Consider the following 17,296-nt stretch of genomic DNA (forward strand, 5'->3'; position numbering starts at 1 on the left):
GTTATTAGCAGCAGATGGTAGGGACATCATCTGTTGGACGTTGCTATCAGTGCTGGCAAGCTGCAGCATGGCTCTGAAAGGCATTTTTCCTGTCTGAGTGGGGATATGCAGCTCCAGTGGCTCCTGTGTGCTGTGACAGAGAGGCAGAAAAGGGGGAGCAGAAGTGTGAGATGAATCTCCATGTGAGCTAGCCTTGGCTCTCTGGTGAGCTGGCCACTTGGAGGCCCCTGGGGATGGGTGCAGTGAAAGCTAAAACCAAAGGCCAGAGGGTCTGCATTCCTTCTGGATGCCTGTAGCTGTTCATTGCCCAGTGAGGGTGGTGGGGGCATGGAGCAGCTGGAGATTGGCTAAGGGGACTGGAGACCTGGTGTGAGTTCACATAAAGGAGACAAATGATCAAACCTACCAAGGAGCCTGTGCTCACCTGTCCTGCAGTACTCACCTGTTCCTGCAGCACAGGGGTCAGGTAAACAAGTGTCTGTGCTACCCATGTCCAGTTGAGCTCCTCTCTTTGTAGCCCTTTTCTCTCTGACTGGACTGTTTCATTCTTGGGTATTTTACCAGCTGATAAACAAGTCATTCTGTTACTGGTCTACATCTCCTAGATTAGAGAATTTCTCCTCCAGGCTGCTTGCCTGATTTGTGTTTTTCCCTAAAATGAATGCTCAGGAAATTTAAGAAAAGAAATGTGCAATATTTTGAGCAATCAGCTTGGCAGCATCACCTCACCCAGTGTGGCTCTGTGGCTCATTGAGTTTTGCACCAAGATTTAGAGATACATGTCAGGCTCTGTAGCTGGCACAGCAGGAAGAGGGTTGGGAGAGATGATAAAATCTCTTTTAGGGCCATTATGAGACAGGCATGCTTTTTTCATTTCCCAACCAAAGCTGGAATCTTCCAGGGCAGTGTTGCTGAGGTGCAGGCTCCGACTGCCACTGTATCTGGAGCCCCAAAGATTTGAAAACAAGCTACTTCTTGTTGCTGGCATTGAGTTGTCTACAGAAATTCCACTCAGGCATGAGAGTTAGGCAGCAATGTAGAGTTTATGATACCATAATGCTCTGTGTGTGTAACCCCTGTCACTTGATTCTTATCAAACAAAGTTGCTGATCAATTTTTCTGTTCTACTTAGTACTCTTAAATTTAGGTGGACCTATATTCTGGAATATAAGGAAAATAAGAATGTTTTGGGAACATCTGGGAAAGCTAGTGAGCTGCTGCAGGCAGTGGAGAAGGGGACTGAGGTGATCAGTGATGATCTGGTAACTGATACTTTAGTAAAGCACATAATCCTGCTTTGGTTTAAAGTTGAACAATGGTCTCAGGAGCAGGTGTTGCAGCCGCTGGGGGGTGTACCTGCTATTCATGACATCTCACATGATTTTGTTGCTGGCATTTTTCTAAAATAAACAAAATTAGAGAGATGCTTCAAGGAAGTGACATTGATTAAGCAAAAAGTTATTTTAAGGCTGTGGAAATCATCTGGCTGAGCTTTACAAAAAGAAACTTGGTTTCTGGAGATGCAATCAGACAGAGATGTAAAGACATAGTCTTGGTCTCTTCCAAGGGAAAAAAATCCCATACTATTTCAAGTAGCCAAGTTTCGTGCTCTGTGATTACTTTCCACACTTATGTCATTTTTCTGTGCACTTCTCATTGAAAATTTTATTTTTTTCTTCTTGCTCAAGAGTAGCTGTGAAGTGTTGTGTGGGGTTAGACATGGTTCCTTGCATATCTTGTGAGTGGATGTGGGTTTTTTGTGGGTGAATTGATGTTTGTTTTTTTATCATGATCAGTGTACAAACACCAAAGGAGTCAGTCACATTTTGCTACTGAAATATGACATGATTCCTGCGGCAAGTTTGGGCCGGGTGTGCAGTAAGCAGATTTTTCTTCTTTTTTGAGCATATGTGGTTTGGGCTGCAGTGAAAACACCGGGGTGTGAGAGCCAAGGAGCCTCGGTGGAGATCTGCCTTGTTTGGGGGGGTACCCCTTAGTGTCAGTAGGCAGGGAGGGCTTCCTGATGTCTTTTGGTTTAGGACAGCGGTAGCACAGAGCTGCCCAGGCAGCACATGACACTGGAAGTGTCAACAGGAGGAGCTTGGACAAGGCAGAAGTCCAAGAAGTGGGAGGAGGCCCAGGACTGTGGATATGCTTTGATCCCCTGCTATCCCTGGGCCTTCTGCATTGCCTCTCTCTGTGCTGCTGGACCAGCCTGGCCTTATGTTAAAAGTTGGAGTTTAAGCAGACTGAACTGTACAAAGCACCTCCCATGGGGAAAGTTCCCTGCAGGGACTGGGCTCCCTTTGCATTTCACTGGGCAAAGAGGCTGAGAGGGGCTGAGGTGAGGAGAAGGAGGCCCCTGAGGAAGCCCCAGGGAATGTGTTTGGAAAATGGGGGTGGCATTTGGTTTGGAAAGTGGGCTCCCCTGGGCAGGCTGCACAAAGACATCGACGCCTGAGCTCGATTACACCCACCCACTGCCACCTCCTCTCCCTCTGCTCTTGTGCTGGTCTTTACTGCTGACTAATGGGTATGGCTGGTTTTTCTTCAGCCATTAATACAGTATTGATCCACCGCCCTGCTGACAGTGTTAATGGACACTGATTGTGTATTATTATTTCCATAATTGTCCTCAAGCTGGAGTGAATTCTCCTTTTCAGATGGCCCATCGATATTGTGCCCTGCATTGTGGGCTGGATCTGGCCTGGTTAATTTGTTTTGTCTAAAGTTTCAGCAAAGCCTGTGGTCTTCATCCCTAGTGGAGCAATCAGAGACCAGCAGAGCAGCTCTGGAACACACATCAAGGCAGTTTCCATCCCCTCCCAGAGCAGGATGTTTGGTTTGGCTGTCAGGATGCTGCCCCTGCAGACCCTTCCCATTGTATGAGACCTTCCTTGCTGCTGCCGAGTGTTGCCAGCTCATGTCCTCCCTTTACACGTGTGCTGCCTTTCCTTTGTGCTCTGCTGAGGGGACATGGCCCCTTCCTCGTAGGTCTCCGTGTCTGTGTGCCCCTGCTCTCCAGGCAGATCCGGGTGTTGCTGAGCAGAAGGGATGAAACACTGCCTCCAGCAGCGCCTTCCAGGCCAGAGCTGCCCCTTGGGTGCTGTGCCATGCGTGGTGTGTAGCTAACAGTGCTGCAGGGCAGTTCCTGGAGAGGCAGTCGCTGACAGTGCCTCTTCAGCAAGAAATTCCACGTGTGGATTTCCTTAGTGAAATGCTTATTCAACCCCACCGTGGTCTATAAACACCGTGTGTTTTCCCATTTCTGGGAACTCCCTTTAGGATTCGTCTGTTACATGCCACTTGCTTGGGATGGGAAAGTTGAGAAAAGGAGACAAACAGGTTCTTGAGAGGTTTAAGCTGCAGATTAGCAGCTGATGCCCTCTTCGTTTGAGTGTAACTAAGCAGTGAATGGGAAGGACCTTGGCTCCTTTGCCTAGGGTATGTGCAGAAGAGACTGAATGATATCTGCACCAGATGCATGGAAGACCATTTCTTGCCTTGTAAAGCAGGGGGGTAGATTCAGGCTTAGGAAGAGGAAAGCTCTAGATGCAGCTTCCCTCTCTCCCCACCCTGAAGGAGGATGGTAGCAGAGGTGGGTGGGTTCAGTGCCCCTGTGTGCTCAGCTACAGGTATTGGCCCAGCAGCTTTGGAGATGAATGCTCTCCATCCTTGAGGCAGTCAGCAGGGTGTGCAGAAGGCAGGGGTAGTGGTGGGACAGAGTCAAACGTGGTGGCTGCTGTGGGAGGGCTGGGAAGGCAGCGGAGAAGTGCAGTAGGTGCTGCGCTGCAGAACGGGGAGCAGCCGCCCCTGTGGGTGCTGACAGTGACTGAGGGAGTGTCAGTGCAGTATCTGTCACTCACCATCCTCTCTGGGAAGGAGCTCTCATCGTTGTCATCATTTTACTGATGAGATCTGAGGTTCAATAAGATGGATGGCTAGACCTGTAAACCAAATACAGATGACTCAGTCTTCTCCAAAAGACCATTTCTCTCTCCTTTTCTACATTTTCGTGGTATTAGCAACCTCTAAGTACCAAGAGTCTCATAAACTTTAGAGGTTATGGTAATAATAACATTGTACAGTACACTGCACTGGGAATAAAGTTATTTTATCCACTTCAATTTCCTTTTGTTTTAATGTGTAAATATATCAAGTGAAAGCATAGTAGGAAATCTTGGTGCAGAGGCCAAATGCATTACAGGCCAGCCATTTTCTGAGCAAGGGCCTAATGCTGCATGTTCATAGTCTGATTTTTTTTCCCTTCTAAAGCATCTGATACTCAATATGTGGCTGGCCTAGTTTCTCTGGAGGACTTTGTATTGAGAGCCTTTTCTAAGTTGATCTCTTACCTGAAGGTTGAATAAAAGTGATGATACCTCTGTCCCACGAAATTTCTGAGAGCAATCTGTCCCTTCTTCCTCCATAGAGGCCGTCAGAGGTCTTCCTTGGACCTCTGCTTTGGGGTTGGCTGGCCTGAGGTGAGGGATTCTGCCCCAGAAGGACTCAACAGGGGGGGTTGTCTCTGTGCAAGAGTTGTTCTGTGTGGAGCACCGCTGAGAGTGGCTGTGATTACTCCTTCATCTCCAGCCTTTCTTTGCCTTCCTAAGGGCCTTCTGTGAAACTGTTCCTGTGACAGGCATGGTCCTGCCATCCTGTTGTGCTGGCAGTGTGCAAGCTGTCTGCATGCTGGAATCCTCCAGGAGACGTGGGATGATGTCAAACAATAATGTATTCTTTCTGTTCAAGCACATTAAAAGTGCAATTAATCCTTGCATGCTCTCTGCCCATCTGTAATACAGCATGAGGTGACTTTCCCAGCCTTTGTGTGCTGTGGCAGGCTGAGCTTGAAACAGAGACCTTCCTGAGTCTCATCTTAATGCAGTCCCCAAAGAGCTGGGTTTGTTCATTGCTCAGCTCCCACCTACTAATGCCAAGTTATAACCAAGCTAAAGGCAGTGTCTCAGGCTCCTGTGCATCTACCTGAGTGCTTTTCTTTCCAAGACAATCCCAAGCTTTTTGAGTTCCTTTTTGAGAGATCTGGGTTCACATGGGGTTTAAGACATGACAAAATGGTGGTTGTTCTGCTGAGGACCTGGTGCTGTTATTGACAGAGAAATGTTACAGCTTAAGCAGTGGAGGTTCCCTGGAAGTGATGTCCCCTTCCAGTGATTTAGCTGAAAGGTGTTAGTGATGGTGACACGAGGAAGTTCAGACACCTGCAAACAAAGCTAGATGTGTATACCCTTGCTTGTCAGCTTCATTGCAGCTCAGTGTATCCAGGGAGAATGTGGGGGAAGAGGACCAAATGATGACCCAGGGCTTATCCCCAGGGCTGTTGTTTTGTTGTAGTCTAGTGCCTTATAAGGATTAATTTAAATAATGTTTCTCTCAAACTCAGGGATATGCCAGCAAATCACACCAAGGTATATTGGCACAGAATAGTTGCACAAAAGCCTTCTAGTCCTGTACCACTCTACCTAATCATTTTGCCTTGGAAGTTCCCCATGTGGAAGTGCCTCTGGACAAGTGGTAGAAAAGGGTGACACAGCACAAGTGAAATAATGGAATTGGAATAGACAAAGGGAAGAGTGAAAGTTGCAATGCTCACTTTGTATACCATGTGGGGTACAGCAGAGCAACCTAAGAACAACATTTAACTGGGAACTAGAGCTGCAGATAAATATTCTGATTGTCCCTGGGGTGTCTGGAAATTAGTTTTTACAGCAAAGTCATGTTTGCATAGGGAGAATAGAGCCACCAGCTAGCAAATGCTGCCCAGAGACCATCAAGAGAGGTTACCAGAGCTTTGCTGCTTCAGGGTGCCAGGACCCTGCTAAAATGCAGGCAGCACAGTTTGGGGACTGGGGGAATCTGGCATAGGATGGGAAAGGACAGAGTCTCTCTTTTAATCAACAGAGATCAATCAGCATCACAGCCCATGTCTCGGCCCTGTAAGGAGTGCTCTGCAGTACAGTAGGGCTAAAGATGTTATGGCAGATCTGCAGAAAACTGATCTGAGGGCTGAAACAGCACAAGAGGCTGTCATTTAGATTAAGGTGTATTAGCAGAGGTTATGTAGGCTTCTGAATTCATCCCCTGTGACTGTTGGCTTGAGAGGCATTCATGATGTCTTTTCCTGATAAATCACTATTTTAATTATTGTATTTACATATCTGCATGTATGTCCTCACATGTTTGCTTGTAAGCACATATACAGCTTTGTGCTTTCTCCTGGAGAAAGCACAAAGACTCTCCGCCATCCAGGCAGGGGAAGGTCACTCATCTGCTCAGTTGTATCAGTGAAGTTTTAACAGTCACCTCTGGCATTCCATGATGCCTGAGCGATGGCAGGCATCTTGGGAGGCAGAAGGGGAAGACAGTAGAGGCTGAGGGATTTGTCCATGTTTGTGCCATTGTATTCTTCAAATGGACATGTTGCTTCTGTTTGTCAACAATTTGGGGAGCAATAATAATTTTTTTTAAAGTGCCACCATGCTGGAAAGATGGAAATGATGGAAGATGAGAGATTATCTTGCTGTATGTGCAGTGCTGCTGCCTGGATGTTGGGTGGCCATGGCAGGCTGTAAAGCCCCAGCAGCAAGGGCAGTTTCCCACTAGCCCTGTGCCCAATTTCATGTCCCTGCAGCTTGGTCATTGCATTGTGGTGACACCAGCTTATAACAGCTGATCTCAAAGGCAGATCTTTTCCACTGCCTGAGCCCAGCCTGTCCTGCTGTCTGTACTGCTGGTGGATTAGACCAGCAAAAACCTGAGCTCTTTTTTTGCCCAGCTAGTTTGGTCTTGAGCATTTTGGTTGTGCCAAGGGAGTGAAAATAATATTTAAAAAGGCAGTCTTTGAAGCTCAACTAACCTTCAGGAAAAAGTGGGTGCTTGGTTCAGCTTTAACAGGTTGTGCAAAATTTATTCTTGCTTAGGAAGGCTCTCTAAGGCTCATTGCTTTAAACCCTTTGATCATCTCCTCTGTGGTTTGTTCATTTTTGTTGTATTTCACTAATGGGAGCTAGAGCTGTGACTCCAGAGTCCCCTGAAGGCATTCTTACGAGCTGGGTAAGTATCCCAGGGGACTGTCAGTGAGACACCAGCTCTTTGACATGTTTGTGGGTTTCTCTGTATCTTGAAGTGCAACTGGAGTTTCCCCCTCAAACAAGCGCAGGGGTGCGGTTGGGCTGCACAGTCACCTTCAATGCAGCTCAGCCACTTCTCTGATCACACAAACACTTTGGAGTAGGGAGCCAAAGGCTGTTTGCACAGAATTTCAGAGCTGAGGCTTTTCTCTTTATAAAAACCTGTTCTACTAGAGCTCATCTCTTCCTGCTTCTCATCAGGGATTTTGTGGGATATAGGTGGTGTTTGGGGTTGTTGGGCATTTTATAACTTTGTTTTGGGAACTTTCTGTCTGTGTACTTTTCCACTGCACTGGTCTTCACTCATTTTCCTGGCTGGACTGGCAGTAATTGGTCTCCATTAGCATCCGTGGGTGGAGAAATCTCTACAGATTATGGGGTCCTCTGGTCCTGCAGAGGTTGTTTCCTCTGGCTCAGGGCTGAGACAGGCTGCTATTTAATATGGGAAAGACTTGCTTTTCCTGCAGTGTTTGCTATGCCTGTTCTAGAGATATGTGCTAATAGCTGTAAAGAGCTTCAGGGCCCTTTCTTACTCTGCTCAGTAGTTATCCCAGCCCCCTGCAAGGTAAATCATAGTAATCAGGCTTATTTTAGACAGTGCATGGCGCAGTTGTGATTTGACCAGGTCCCTGCTATAGCTGCTTGCACATACTCCTTTCTGGGAGAGACGACAGCAGGAAATTTTTAGTCCTCAACCTATGCAGGAGGGTCCGCCCCAAAAAAGCACCATATTCTGCTTTTCAGTGTCTAGAGCTGCTCATACCTACAGAACCAATGGTTTTAAAGTAGTAGTTGATATCAGTCACTCAGGAAATGGGGAAAATTGCTTAATAACATATCTCCTAAGAGCTCCATGATTCATTCCCAGAACTGCCTGGCTCTTCCCCTCTGTGGCTTATGAGGTGGAGGAAGCCACCCTGGGCAGTGGGCATCAGGAGATTTCCATCTTTACCTCTTCTTTCCTTCCTACAGCTCCTGCTCAGGCTCAAATCATCCATGCTGGGCAAGCATGCGTGGTGAAGGAAGATAACATCAGTGAGCGTGTTTACACAATTCGGGAGGGGGACACGCTGGTCCTGCAGTGCCTGGTCACAGGACACCCCCGGCCACAGGTAAGCCTTCAGTCTTGCCTGTCCCCCATGGTACTTGTTTGTAGTCTCCACATAGAGCAGAACTGTGGGCAGCGGGGTGTCCAGCTTTCTCCAACATGTTGGACTTGGGTAGGGATGTCCCATTTTGCAAGCACTTAGCTTGTTAAGCTATGAAGCATTTAAGCTTGCTTTCATGGGAAACAGTCCACAAAGCTTTGCAGAAGCTTACAAAGACCTTCTGCTTGTCTTCAGTAAGTGAAGTCCCTCCAAAAACCTAAAGTCCAAACTAAAATCTCAAATCTTTAACTTTCTTACTACAAAGTAGAACATCCTAGAAGATGCTTTCTGATATATACTTACCTTAGGAGTTGGTCCTTCATGGTCCATCCATTTCTCAGCTTCTCTGGATGTGCAGCCAAGTGGATGATGCTTCGGGAAGTTGTTGGTGGTGCACCTCACTGAGCCCCACACAGAACCTGCTGTTCAGTGCTTTGTGGCCACCAAGCAGAGGCAGAGCCAGACTTGCAGCACTGGACACATCCGTGCTGTGGTCAGAGACAGAGTCCCTTGGGGAGGTACAAAACTGAGCTTGGCTAATGGTTGCAGTCCTTTCTTGGGGTGCCCAGAGGTTTGCACAGCCTCAGGCCCGTGCAGCCATCTCAGCACCCCTCAGATACTCAAGCTGGGCAGTTCAGTGTTAGTGTGGAGGTGTCCGTGAAGGGACTGGCCTAGAGCATGGGTCTGCCAGCTCTGGGGCAGAGCGTGGTAGGAGTGGCAGCTGGTGCACACTGCGAGGCTGGATGTGCCAGAATACACTCAGGGGAGCCACGTGTGATATCTGCCTTGGCCCCGTTCCTCAGTCCTGCCAAAGACATTGTGGCAAGAAACCATGCATTTCTCATGCCAGTTAATGCCTCTGTGGGCTTGCTTGTGAGGAGCTACTTGGCAATGAGGTGGTGACAGAGGCAAGGATTTGAAATGGTTTTTCCATCAAAATATGCTGGAAACAATAAAAGGAAAATTACCTGAGCCAAGTCAGCAAAAACAACCAGGCTAGGCTTGTGACAGTGATGGGCAAATGGTACCTGTGTGCATCAGAAATGGGGAATTTGGTAGCAGTGGCCCTGCCTAAGGTTGTTGAATGCATGGAAGGCAGGTTGTAGGGATTTGAGTCTGAGTATCTAGAGAGATTTCTGGAGCAGAGCCTGTTGCAGACAGCATGATAGTGGGCAATACTCTGGCTTGTCATTGCCAGACCTGCACAGGGGGCACCAGAGCCTAGAAACAGGCATGAGCAGGGAGACTGGAACCTGCACATATAAAATGTGGCATGCATCCTATTTCTGCCCTCCCTCCTAATGGATTGATTTCTTCCCCAGCTAAGCTCTTATCCTAACCTTTGTTTAATCTTCTCTTTCCCTTTCTATCAGCCAGTCATTAAAGCATGAAAATGTGGCCAAAATACCAAAATGAGATTGTGATTGAGAAGATTAAAGAGCTGGCTGAAGTGTCCTTCAAAGCAGGAGACTCCAAGAGTCTTGGGGCCTTCAGACAATTTCACAAGCCTACAAAGGCTGAATAAATCCATGGTCAATAGCTCCAAAAGTCTGCTCAGCCTGGTGCTCTGGAATGGGATGGAGACACCCCTGTTCCTTCTGGAGCATCAGCATCAATCAGGTGATGGCAGTGAGCCTTAGGCAAAGTCTGGAAGAGTGGCCAAGGTATTTGGTATGTGGTCAATGCTAAATGAAAGTCTCTCTTCTTTCTGCTGGCTGATCTTGCTGGATCTCAGTTCCAGGGTCTAAAGTGTCCCAGAGTAGGAGGCTGGCAGTCAGCAGCCTTTAGAAGGAAGGTTGCAGGTATGGAAAACCAATGGGCTGAGAAAAGCTGTCTCTCTCTTTCATTGTGTGGAGTGCCCCAAACAAGGGGGAATCTTGTATTGCTACTGCAAGGGCTGTACCTCATTCCAGATAAAAGAGAAACCCTTCAGTCTTTGGGATTGCTGTCTTCTTGCCACCATTCACCATGAACTATCATGCAGCTCTGTTGCCCCTTCAGGCCAAGATCTTGAGACATGTAACATAAGGACAAACAAATGAAAAGGTGGCTTGAAGTCTGAAGGGATTTTTTTTTCTTTTTTTTTCCCCTGTATCTTTAAAAACTGAGAAAAATCTTGTGTGCTGCAAAAGGATGACTTACAAAAATAAAGTAAAGAGGGGTTTCCAGTGGGAAAGGGGAAAGAGTCAGATAGCAGCTGCCTTTTCTCACTCATGGAAAAGCCAAAAGTAGAAACAGCCTTGCTGTCCAGAAAAAGATGAGTGTGGACTGCAGTAAAAGCTCTGTAGCTGTGAGCTGGTGTCTGCTGCAGTGTTGTGGCCTACCAGCCACATGTGTTCTCAAGGCTGATCACTGAAAGTCCCGTGCTGTGCAAATGGTGGCATAAAACTGCTTGGTCTGCCGGGTCAGAGGAGGAGTGGCAAACATGCAGTGTGTGTCTGGGTGAATTGAGGGGTTACCCTGGACTCTGACATGGGGATTGGCAGTGGACCAGAAGCAGCGACTACTGAGACATACTGACATCAGTAGTTGAGCATTGGTAAATCTGGTGGTGCTGTAGGACCTCTTTATGGAAGTAGCTAGGGAAGAGGGGGAAGAGCAACAAAAGGAGCTCTGCTGAATCTTGGGATCTCTGTTTCGTGTCCCTGATTTCATTTCTCTTGTTCTTCCCATGCAGGTGAGATGGACCAAAACCGCTGGCAGCGCGTCGGACAAATTCCAAGAGACGTCAGTGCTTAACGAGACCCTTCGGATTGAGAAGATCCAAAGGCTGCAGGGGGGCCGCTATTACTGTAAAGCAGAAAATGGGGTTGGGGTCCCTGCCATCAAGTCCATTCGAGTAGATGTGCAGTGTAAGTCGTTTAGCGGCAACCCAGACCTTCCCACAGTTCTACTGCGTGTCTCTGCCTCGCTGCGGGGCCAGCAGGGAGCTGCATTGCCCTAGGACCACGCGCACCTGATTCAGGAGCAGAGGGACTGGCGTGCTCTCCCCAGTGTCTTTTTTGCAGGGGAGATTAGATCCATCCCTGCAAAATACAGCTCTGCTGTCCTTGTGATTCATTCTTACCTGGGTGTTGAGATGTCTGTCACTGACAGGGTACCCTAGCACGTGTCCTGGATGTAGCATTGGGTGTGGCTTCTGCTTTCTTTGTCTTCCTTTTGAAGCTTGAAACAAGCCATGTTTCTTGAGGTTGGTAGTGCCACGCATGTTGGGGGTGTTTCTGAAACCAGTGTCCTGTGCCCAGCATTGCTTCTTTTGTAGCATGCTGGAAATAGAGCTGAAAACTCTGGAATGCAGCTGAGGAGGCTGAGCTGTGATAGGGTGAATGTGAAGGTGACTCAGCGTTGCCCTGGTTGGTCATAGTGCCCATAATGTGAACGTGACTCAACATTTCTCTGGCTGGTACCCATCCTTCTTGAGTTCTGGAGATGCTGCTAGTGGTTTTCCACCTTGGGCTTCGATTTTTGAGGGTTTCTTGGACTTAGTGTTTATTCTTGGGTTGCTGTGTTCAAAAGGGAGAGAAACTAAACTTACTCTGTAAGGCCCAAATGGGAGAAATTCAAGATTTAATACCTAGGAAACTTGTTTTGCTCTCTTGGAGAAGGCATTACATTGTCCTTGACTATCCACTATTCAAATTTTCTGCAGCCCAACTAACACCAAATCCCTCTCCTCACTCATATTATTTGAGAAGGCAAGAGGTTGATGCTAAAAAGTTATAAAGTATCATAAAGCAGCTGAATCTGTCCCTGAACCTGTCATGAGCTGTTCTAGATTCCTTCTAGATGTTCTTCTTCCTTCTGAGCTGAGGGGCACTGCGGTCATCTGTCAGTGGAACAACATCCAAGCTTCAAAACCCCAGTACAAGCCTGGAGTCTGGGCAAACCTTTTTGCTGACAGCAACTGCTGCCTGATTGCTTCCTTTTAGTCCTGCTGTCCAGCCCAGCTGTGATGTGACTGTCACAAAATGTGCCAGAGACTTGGACATCCTTACCTTTTGGCAGGTTCATGATCCACTGTCATACTGTATGGCTGGAGTAGCTCCCATCTGCTCCTTCCTAGCCCTACCCTTTGCTGGATTAGTGTAGTGTGGGCAGTATCCTACCTAGGCTGTGGAAATGGATTGCTTCCACAGCAGCCACTGTGGATAGGATGAGTGTTTTTTCATTGGCATTGCATCACTTTGTTTAGAAAAATTCTGGCATCCACCCTAGATCTGCTTGGCTTCTCTGCCTGTTTCTTCTCCTCCACGTAGTGGAGGCATATGATAACTCTCCATTGCAAAGGATACTTGGTTTTCTCAAGGCTTAGTGTGACACCTTGCCAGGGCCTGCATCTCTAGGAACAGGACTGTGCCAGGAAGCTCTTCATGACCTGAGGGTGCTCCCATGGTGCAGGCTGGAGCTAGAGTGACGTAGCATCCCGTGGTCCCTCATGCAGCTCTGACCTGTAGAACTGTGGGGCTAATGGAGTGGCCAAGGGCTTTCTCATACTAACATCTACTCTGCAGATGGACTTGGTACTGCACCTCTGTTCTGCTCACTTGGTTTTTGGGGAGGAGAAACTATTTTCTGCTAGTATTTGAAGTAGGTACAAGGGAACACATGGGAAAAGCCACAGTTTTTGTTGAACGCTCACCCAGGCAACCCTCAGCTGAATGAACCAGAATTTGAAAACAAACCCCTTCTTTTCCTGCATCCCATTTTGTAGTTAGAGGTAAGTAATCACTCTCGTGTGTACCTTGGTGTCCTTGACAGCTGCTGCTGCTCCTCAGTCATACTTTTAGTGTTTGGCAGTGAGGTTGCACAGAGAGCATCACTGGTGCCAAGAGGATATTAAACTGGGAACACTAACCCACGTAGCGTAATATTCCTCTGCCCCAAGTGGGCATCAGTGAGGCTTAAAAGTATTGGCTGGATACTGGCAGAGAGGCAGCTGCTCTTCTGAGTATTTCCATGTGGGAGAGAGAGAAAGTAAGGAAAAGAAAAGAGTGAATGTTTACAAGCTTTTATTGTGCATGAAACATCCCATGTGATCATCTCCATGAACTGCCTTGGGCCAAATTTATCATTGGAGCAGCTCACTGACATTGGTGGCATTGCTCGTACATCAAGGACATACACATTGTCGTAGGTCTTACTTTAGCTTTTCTCAGGAGGGCTAGACCTAGAGCTGACTTCTACAAAAGAGGGCTGAGGAATTCAAAGGAGGAAAGTTTTAGCAACCAAAAAGAAGGTGTTGTTTTCTGTGTGGGGAGTAGCTGGGAGCCAGGAGACTGGAATGGTGAGCTGCTTCTTCTCAGTTAGTAAGGCAAGTGTTTTACCTGCCGAGAGACAGTCTCAGAAGGATGGTAGCTACAGAGTCACTCATGTGAAGTTTGAACAAATAAAGTAAGGTTAAAGACAAGGAAGGAGGAAAAGAGGAGAAGTTGTGCTCAAGGTCCTGGTCCAAAAGAATTTGATATTCAGTCAACCTGTGGCCACATGAAGACAGCACTGTATGGAGAGGAGGCTTTTTTTCCCATCTGCATATGTTTTTCTTCAGCTGTGGGTGTTTTTTCGTTGGTGGAGCTTTTTTTCTGGGTTATATTTTGTGTCATGTCATTATTCCATTAATGGCTCTACTCATATCTCTGCAGTATGGTCAAGCAGACAAATTTCAGTTCGCATAACAATTGCTGTCTGCCGAGCATACCACTCTCTAAAAGATGCAGACCCACAAGTTGACACTTGTGATTCAGCAGAGAGCATACGTTGTTTGGATGACGTGTTAGCTGAAACTCATCCCTGCTTCCCTCTTCCTTTCTCAAAGTCAGATCTCCAAACTTACAAATCTGTAAAATAAAATATTGTGAAAACTAGGTGGCATGGGAGGGCAGGAGGTGATGAACCTGTTAAGCATAGGCAGAGGATCGTGCTGGCAGCAGAAGAGGATACTGGGTACAAGTACCTCGGTTTCCTTGCAGCTGAAGATGTGTCATAATGCTCCTGAAAATATAGAATTGCTTCATCTTGAGCTCAGAAGGTGCCTTATAGACATACTTAAAGACACAGGGACTGATATCCATTTTAGAGGGCCAATTCTTGTCAGAAGGGATATTTATATTTAACCTCAGTCTCAAAGTTGTTTTGTGTGGAGAAAGATCCACTGCCTCTGAAGTGTCCCCCATGCTACCTTGATATTCAAACATTGATACCTGTTGCAACCTCCAAGGAAATCATCCCTTTTTAGCAGGTGAGCAACTGTAGTGGGCAGTATGCTCTGTGTGGATGGAGAAAATCCTCTTCCTGCAGGGCTGTTGCTTCTGTCCTTGCAAGTGTAGCCACTGATAACCATTGATTCAGTCATGGTGACTGCATGTCTGATGCAGGTACAATAAGGAAATTGAAAGGAGCATCTTCTGTAAAGAAAGAGAACAAAAGAATCTGATGAGTTTAGGGAGAGGTAATAGTATTGCAGTGACTAGAAGCTGCCAAAGGACAGTTGAAACAGGCTTTGAAGAAAATACACAGAGGATATTCAATAGGAAGAGAGAGAAATTATGCATACCTATTACAGTGTTTTGCATTGCATATTACCATGATTCCTCACAAGATTTGCTCTGTCTAGATGACTTTCCAACTCAGCTCCTTGATCTTGTCCTGTTATTTTACTTTTCATTCCTTGTCTTGAAGGCTTGTCATGTCATTTGTATGGACATCTCACATCCTGGGTTTAGTCCCATGATTTCAGGAGAGATTTGGGAGCTAGAAGATGGAGAAATTATGATGGAAGAGAGCTTCCGGGGATCCTCTCACTGAAGCAGAAAGTAGTGATTTTCTGTAGGGGGGTACCATTGAGGAATATGAGGCAGCCCACTGCTCTGAGACACATGTGGCAGGCAGGTGGGTGTTTTTGAGGACTGCATGGGGCTCTGCAAGCCAGAGACTGCTTTCTATCCCCTGAAGGTTTGTGTGGTGAGCGGGAGAATTCTGGCTTCTCCTGTGTGTTCCCTTTATATATTGGTTGTACTACCTGCCCTCAGGTAGTAAAACTGCTTTTAAATCAGCAGTTGTCATCAGCCAGATGTGTGGGACCTTCCCCTCTCCTCAGTGGTACCTGGAGCATCACCTGCTCTGCAGGCTGTGCACGCAGACCAAGCTTTGCTAACAGCGGCTGCGACCCTCCTTCCCTCCCTTGCAGATCTAGATGAACCTGTTCTCACCGTTCACCAGACCATCAGTGATGTACGGGGCAGCTTCTACCAGGAGAAGACCGTCTTCCTCCGCTGCACGGTCAACTCCAACCCGCCAGCTCGCTTCATCTGGAAACGGGGAGCTGAGACACTTTCTCACAGTCAGGACAATGGTGTGGACATCTACGAGCCCCTCTACACACAGGTGAAAATAAGCAAACCTCTGCCAACTTGTGTTGAGTGTCTTGCTGATGCAGGGTACTGTTTTGGGTGGTGCTTCCTTCCCTGCATGGATTATGATGCTGGGGAGAAGGTGCAGGCTGCCTCCAGAAAGGCAGGTAGACCTTTCTTCTGCATGCAAATTCCCAGGGTACAAGAGGAGCAGAGCAGTAGGAGGGAGTGTGGCCTAGGAGGACCTTTCCCTTTTTATCACTGTCCCTGAGAGCAGTGACACAGCTCCCCTGCTGAGGTTATGCAGCTGTTGGATGGCTGAGACTAAAATCCAAAAAAATCCCAAGATTGGATCTCCTCTATCTCCCATTGCTAATTTTATTTTTTCCTAATTGAGTGCCCAAGCTCCATATATCAGGGAAAGGCTTCCTGTTTAGCAGTGTGAGCAAATGGCAGGCATTGCTGTAGGATCCATGAGTTTTTCTAATGGCCACAAGTAATTGGGGATCCCAGTGCCTGGGCACTTCCTGACTTGTCCTGGGACAAGTTGTCCATGTCTTTTCTCCTTCTCCTGCTTGCCTGTGTTGCACTTGCCCTGCACAACCAGGTTTCCCCTGTAAACACCACTTTCTTCACAGTAATTAGTCAGCCAGTGTAATGGGAGATGGAAGGGAACTTTTCTTCTGCCAGGGCACTCTGGACATGTTACCCTAAGCTGAGCTCAGGAGCTGAATGTACTTTAGACGCTAATCAGCCCCAGTACTTCCAGCAAGGCTGCTAGGGAGCACATGGCAGGGATGGGTGGGAAGGGAGGGCTGAAAGGGCAGCTCCTCAGGGCTCCTGTTTCATCCCGAGCACCTTCCTGCCTTCCCAAAGCTGGGAGCAGAGCAGCCCAGAGCACATTCTGGCTGAGTTTGATTTCTGAGCAATGCCCCAGGCAACCTTTAAGTTAATGTAGTCATGTTCATATTTTATTGAAACACGCCATCTCTGTAGGTCGTGGAAATGGGCATCCAAATGGAAATATTCAGGGGGATGAGGAGGGAGGAGAGAGCTGCAGGTTAGTGGCAGATTTGCAGAAACACTGTAGGTCAGAGCTGCTGTTTGGCCCTGAAGACAGCTTTGTCTGTGTGCTGTGTGGCTCCCAACTAGGACATCCCTGGCCTTGGAGAAAGCCACCATGGGCTCTTCCAGTTTTCACTAGGCTCAGTGTAATTAACAGGAGATGTTGCTTAATGAGAGGATGTCTTAGGACTTGGGATATTTTCTCTAGCTAAATAAGGCATCTGGCAAAAATTCACCATGTTGCAGCATTAATGTTTAAATGGCCCAGCGTGCTGCAGCTCCTGTCAGGCAATGCTCCTGACATGATGGGTCATTCCCAGCTCTGAAGGAGGGTGCTGGGAGTGCTGTGCTCAGACAGGCATGCCCTTGCGGTCCTCTCCTTAGCACCAGCATAAGCCTGTAAGTTTGGGGTGGTAAGAGTTGAAGTTAACAAAAACACGGCTCTGCAGTGCTGTTGGAAAGGGAAAATCTGGCTGGAATGTTTAACAAAGTAACAAAGTACCCTTCACTGGAGTTTGCAGTGTTGTCTTAAAGATGAACCTCTATCTGTGTCAGGTTTGAATAGGCTTTTACATTAAAAATGAGG

The 17,296-nt window shown here is 47.3% G+C and overlaps 1 protein-coding gene across 1 annotated transcript in view; it reads left to right on the forward strand.

Moving 5' to 3' along the window:
- The window catches only part of MDGA1 (MAM domain containing glycosylphosphatidylinositol anchor 1), a 147,988-nt gene that overhangs the window by 38,401 nt on the left and 92,291 nt on the right, over positions 1-17,296 (forward strand). Inside the window, exons 2-4 of the mRNA XM_059841385.1 lie at positions 8,124-8,263; positions 10,977-11,151; positions 15,483-15,679. Coding sequence (XP_059697368.1) covers positions 8,124-8,263; positions 10,977-11,151; positions 15,483-15,679 — 512 coding nt within the window. The remainder of the gene's footprint in view (positions 1-8,123; positions 8,264-10,976; positions 11,152-15,482; positions 15,680-17,296) is intronic.

This window comes from Haemorhous mexicanus, chromosome 3 (assembly GCF_027477595.1).
Source record: "Haemorhous mexicanus isolate bHaeMex1 chromosome 3, bHaeMex1.pri, whole genome shotgun sequence".
In the NCBI taxonomy this organism is placed as follows: Eukaryota; Metazoa; Chordata; class Aves; order Passeriformes; family Fringillidae; genus Haemorhous; species Haemorhous mexicanus.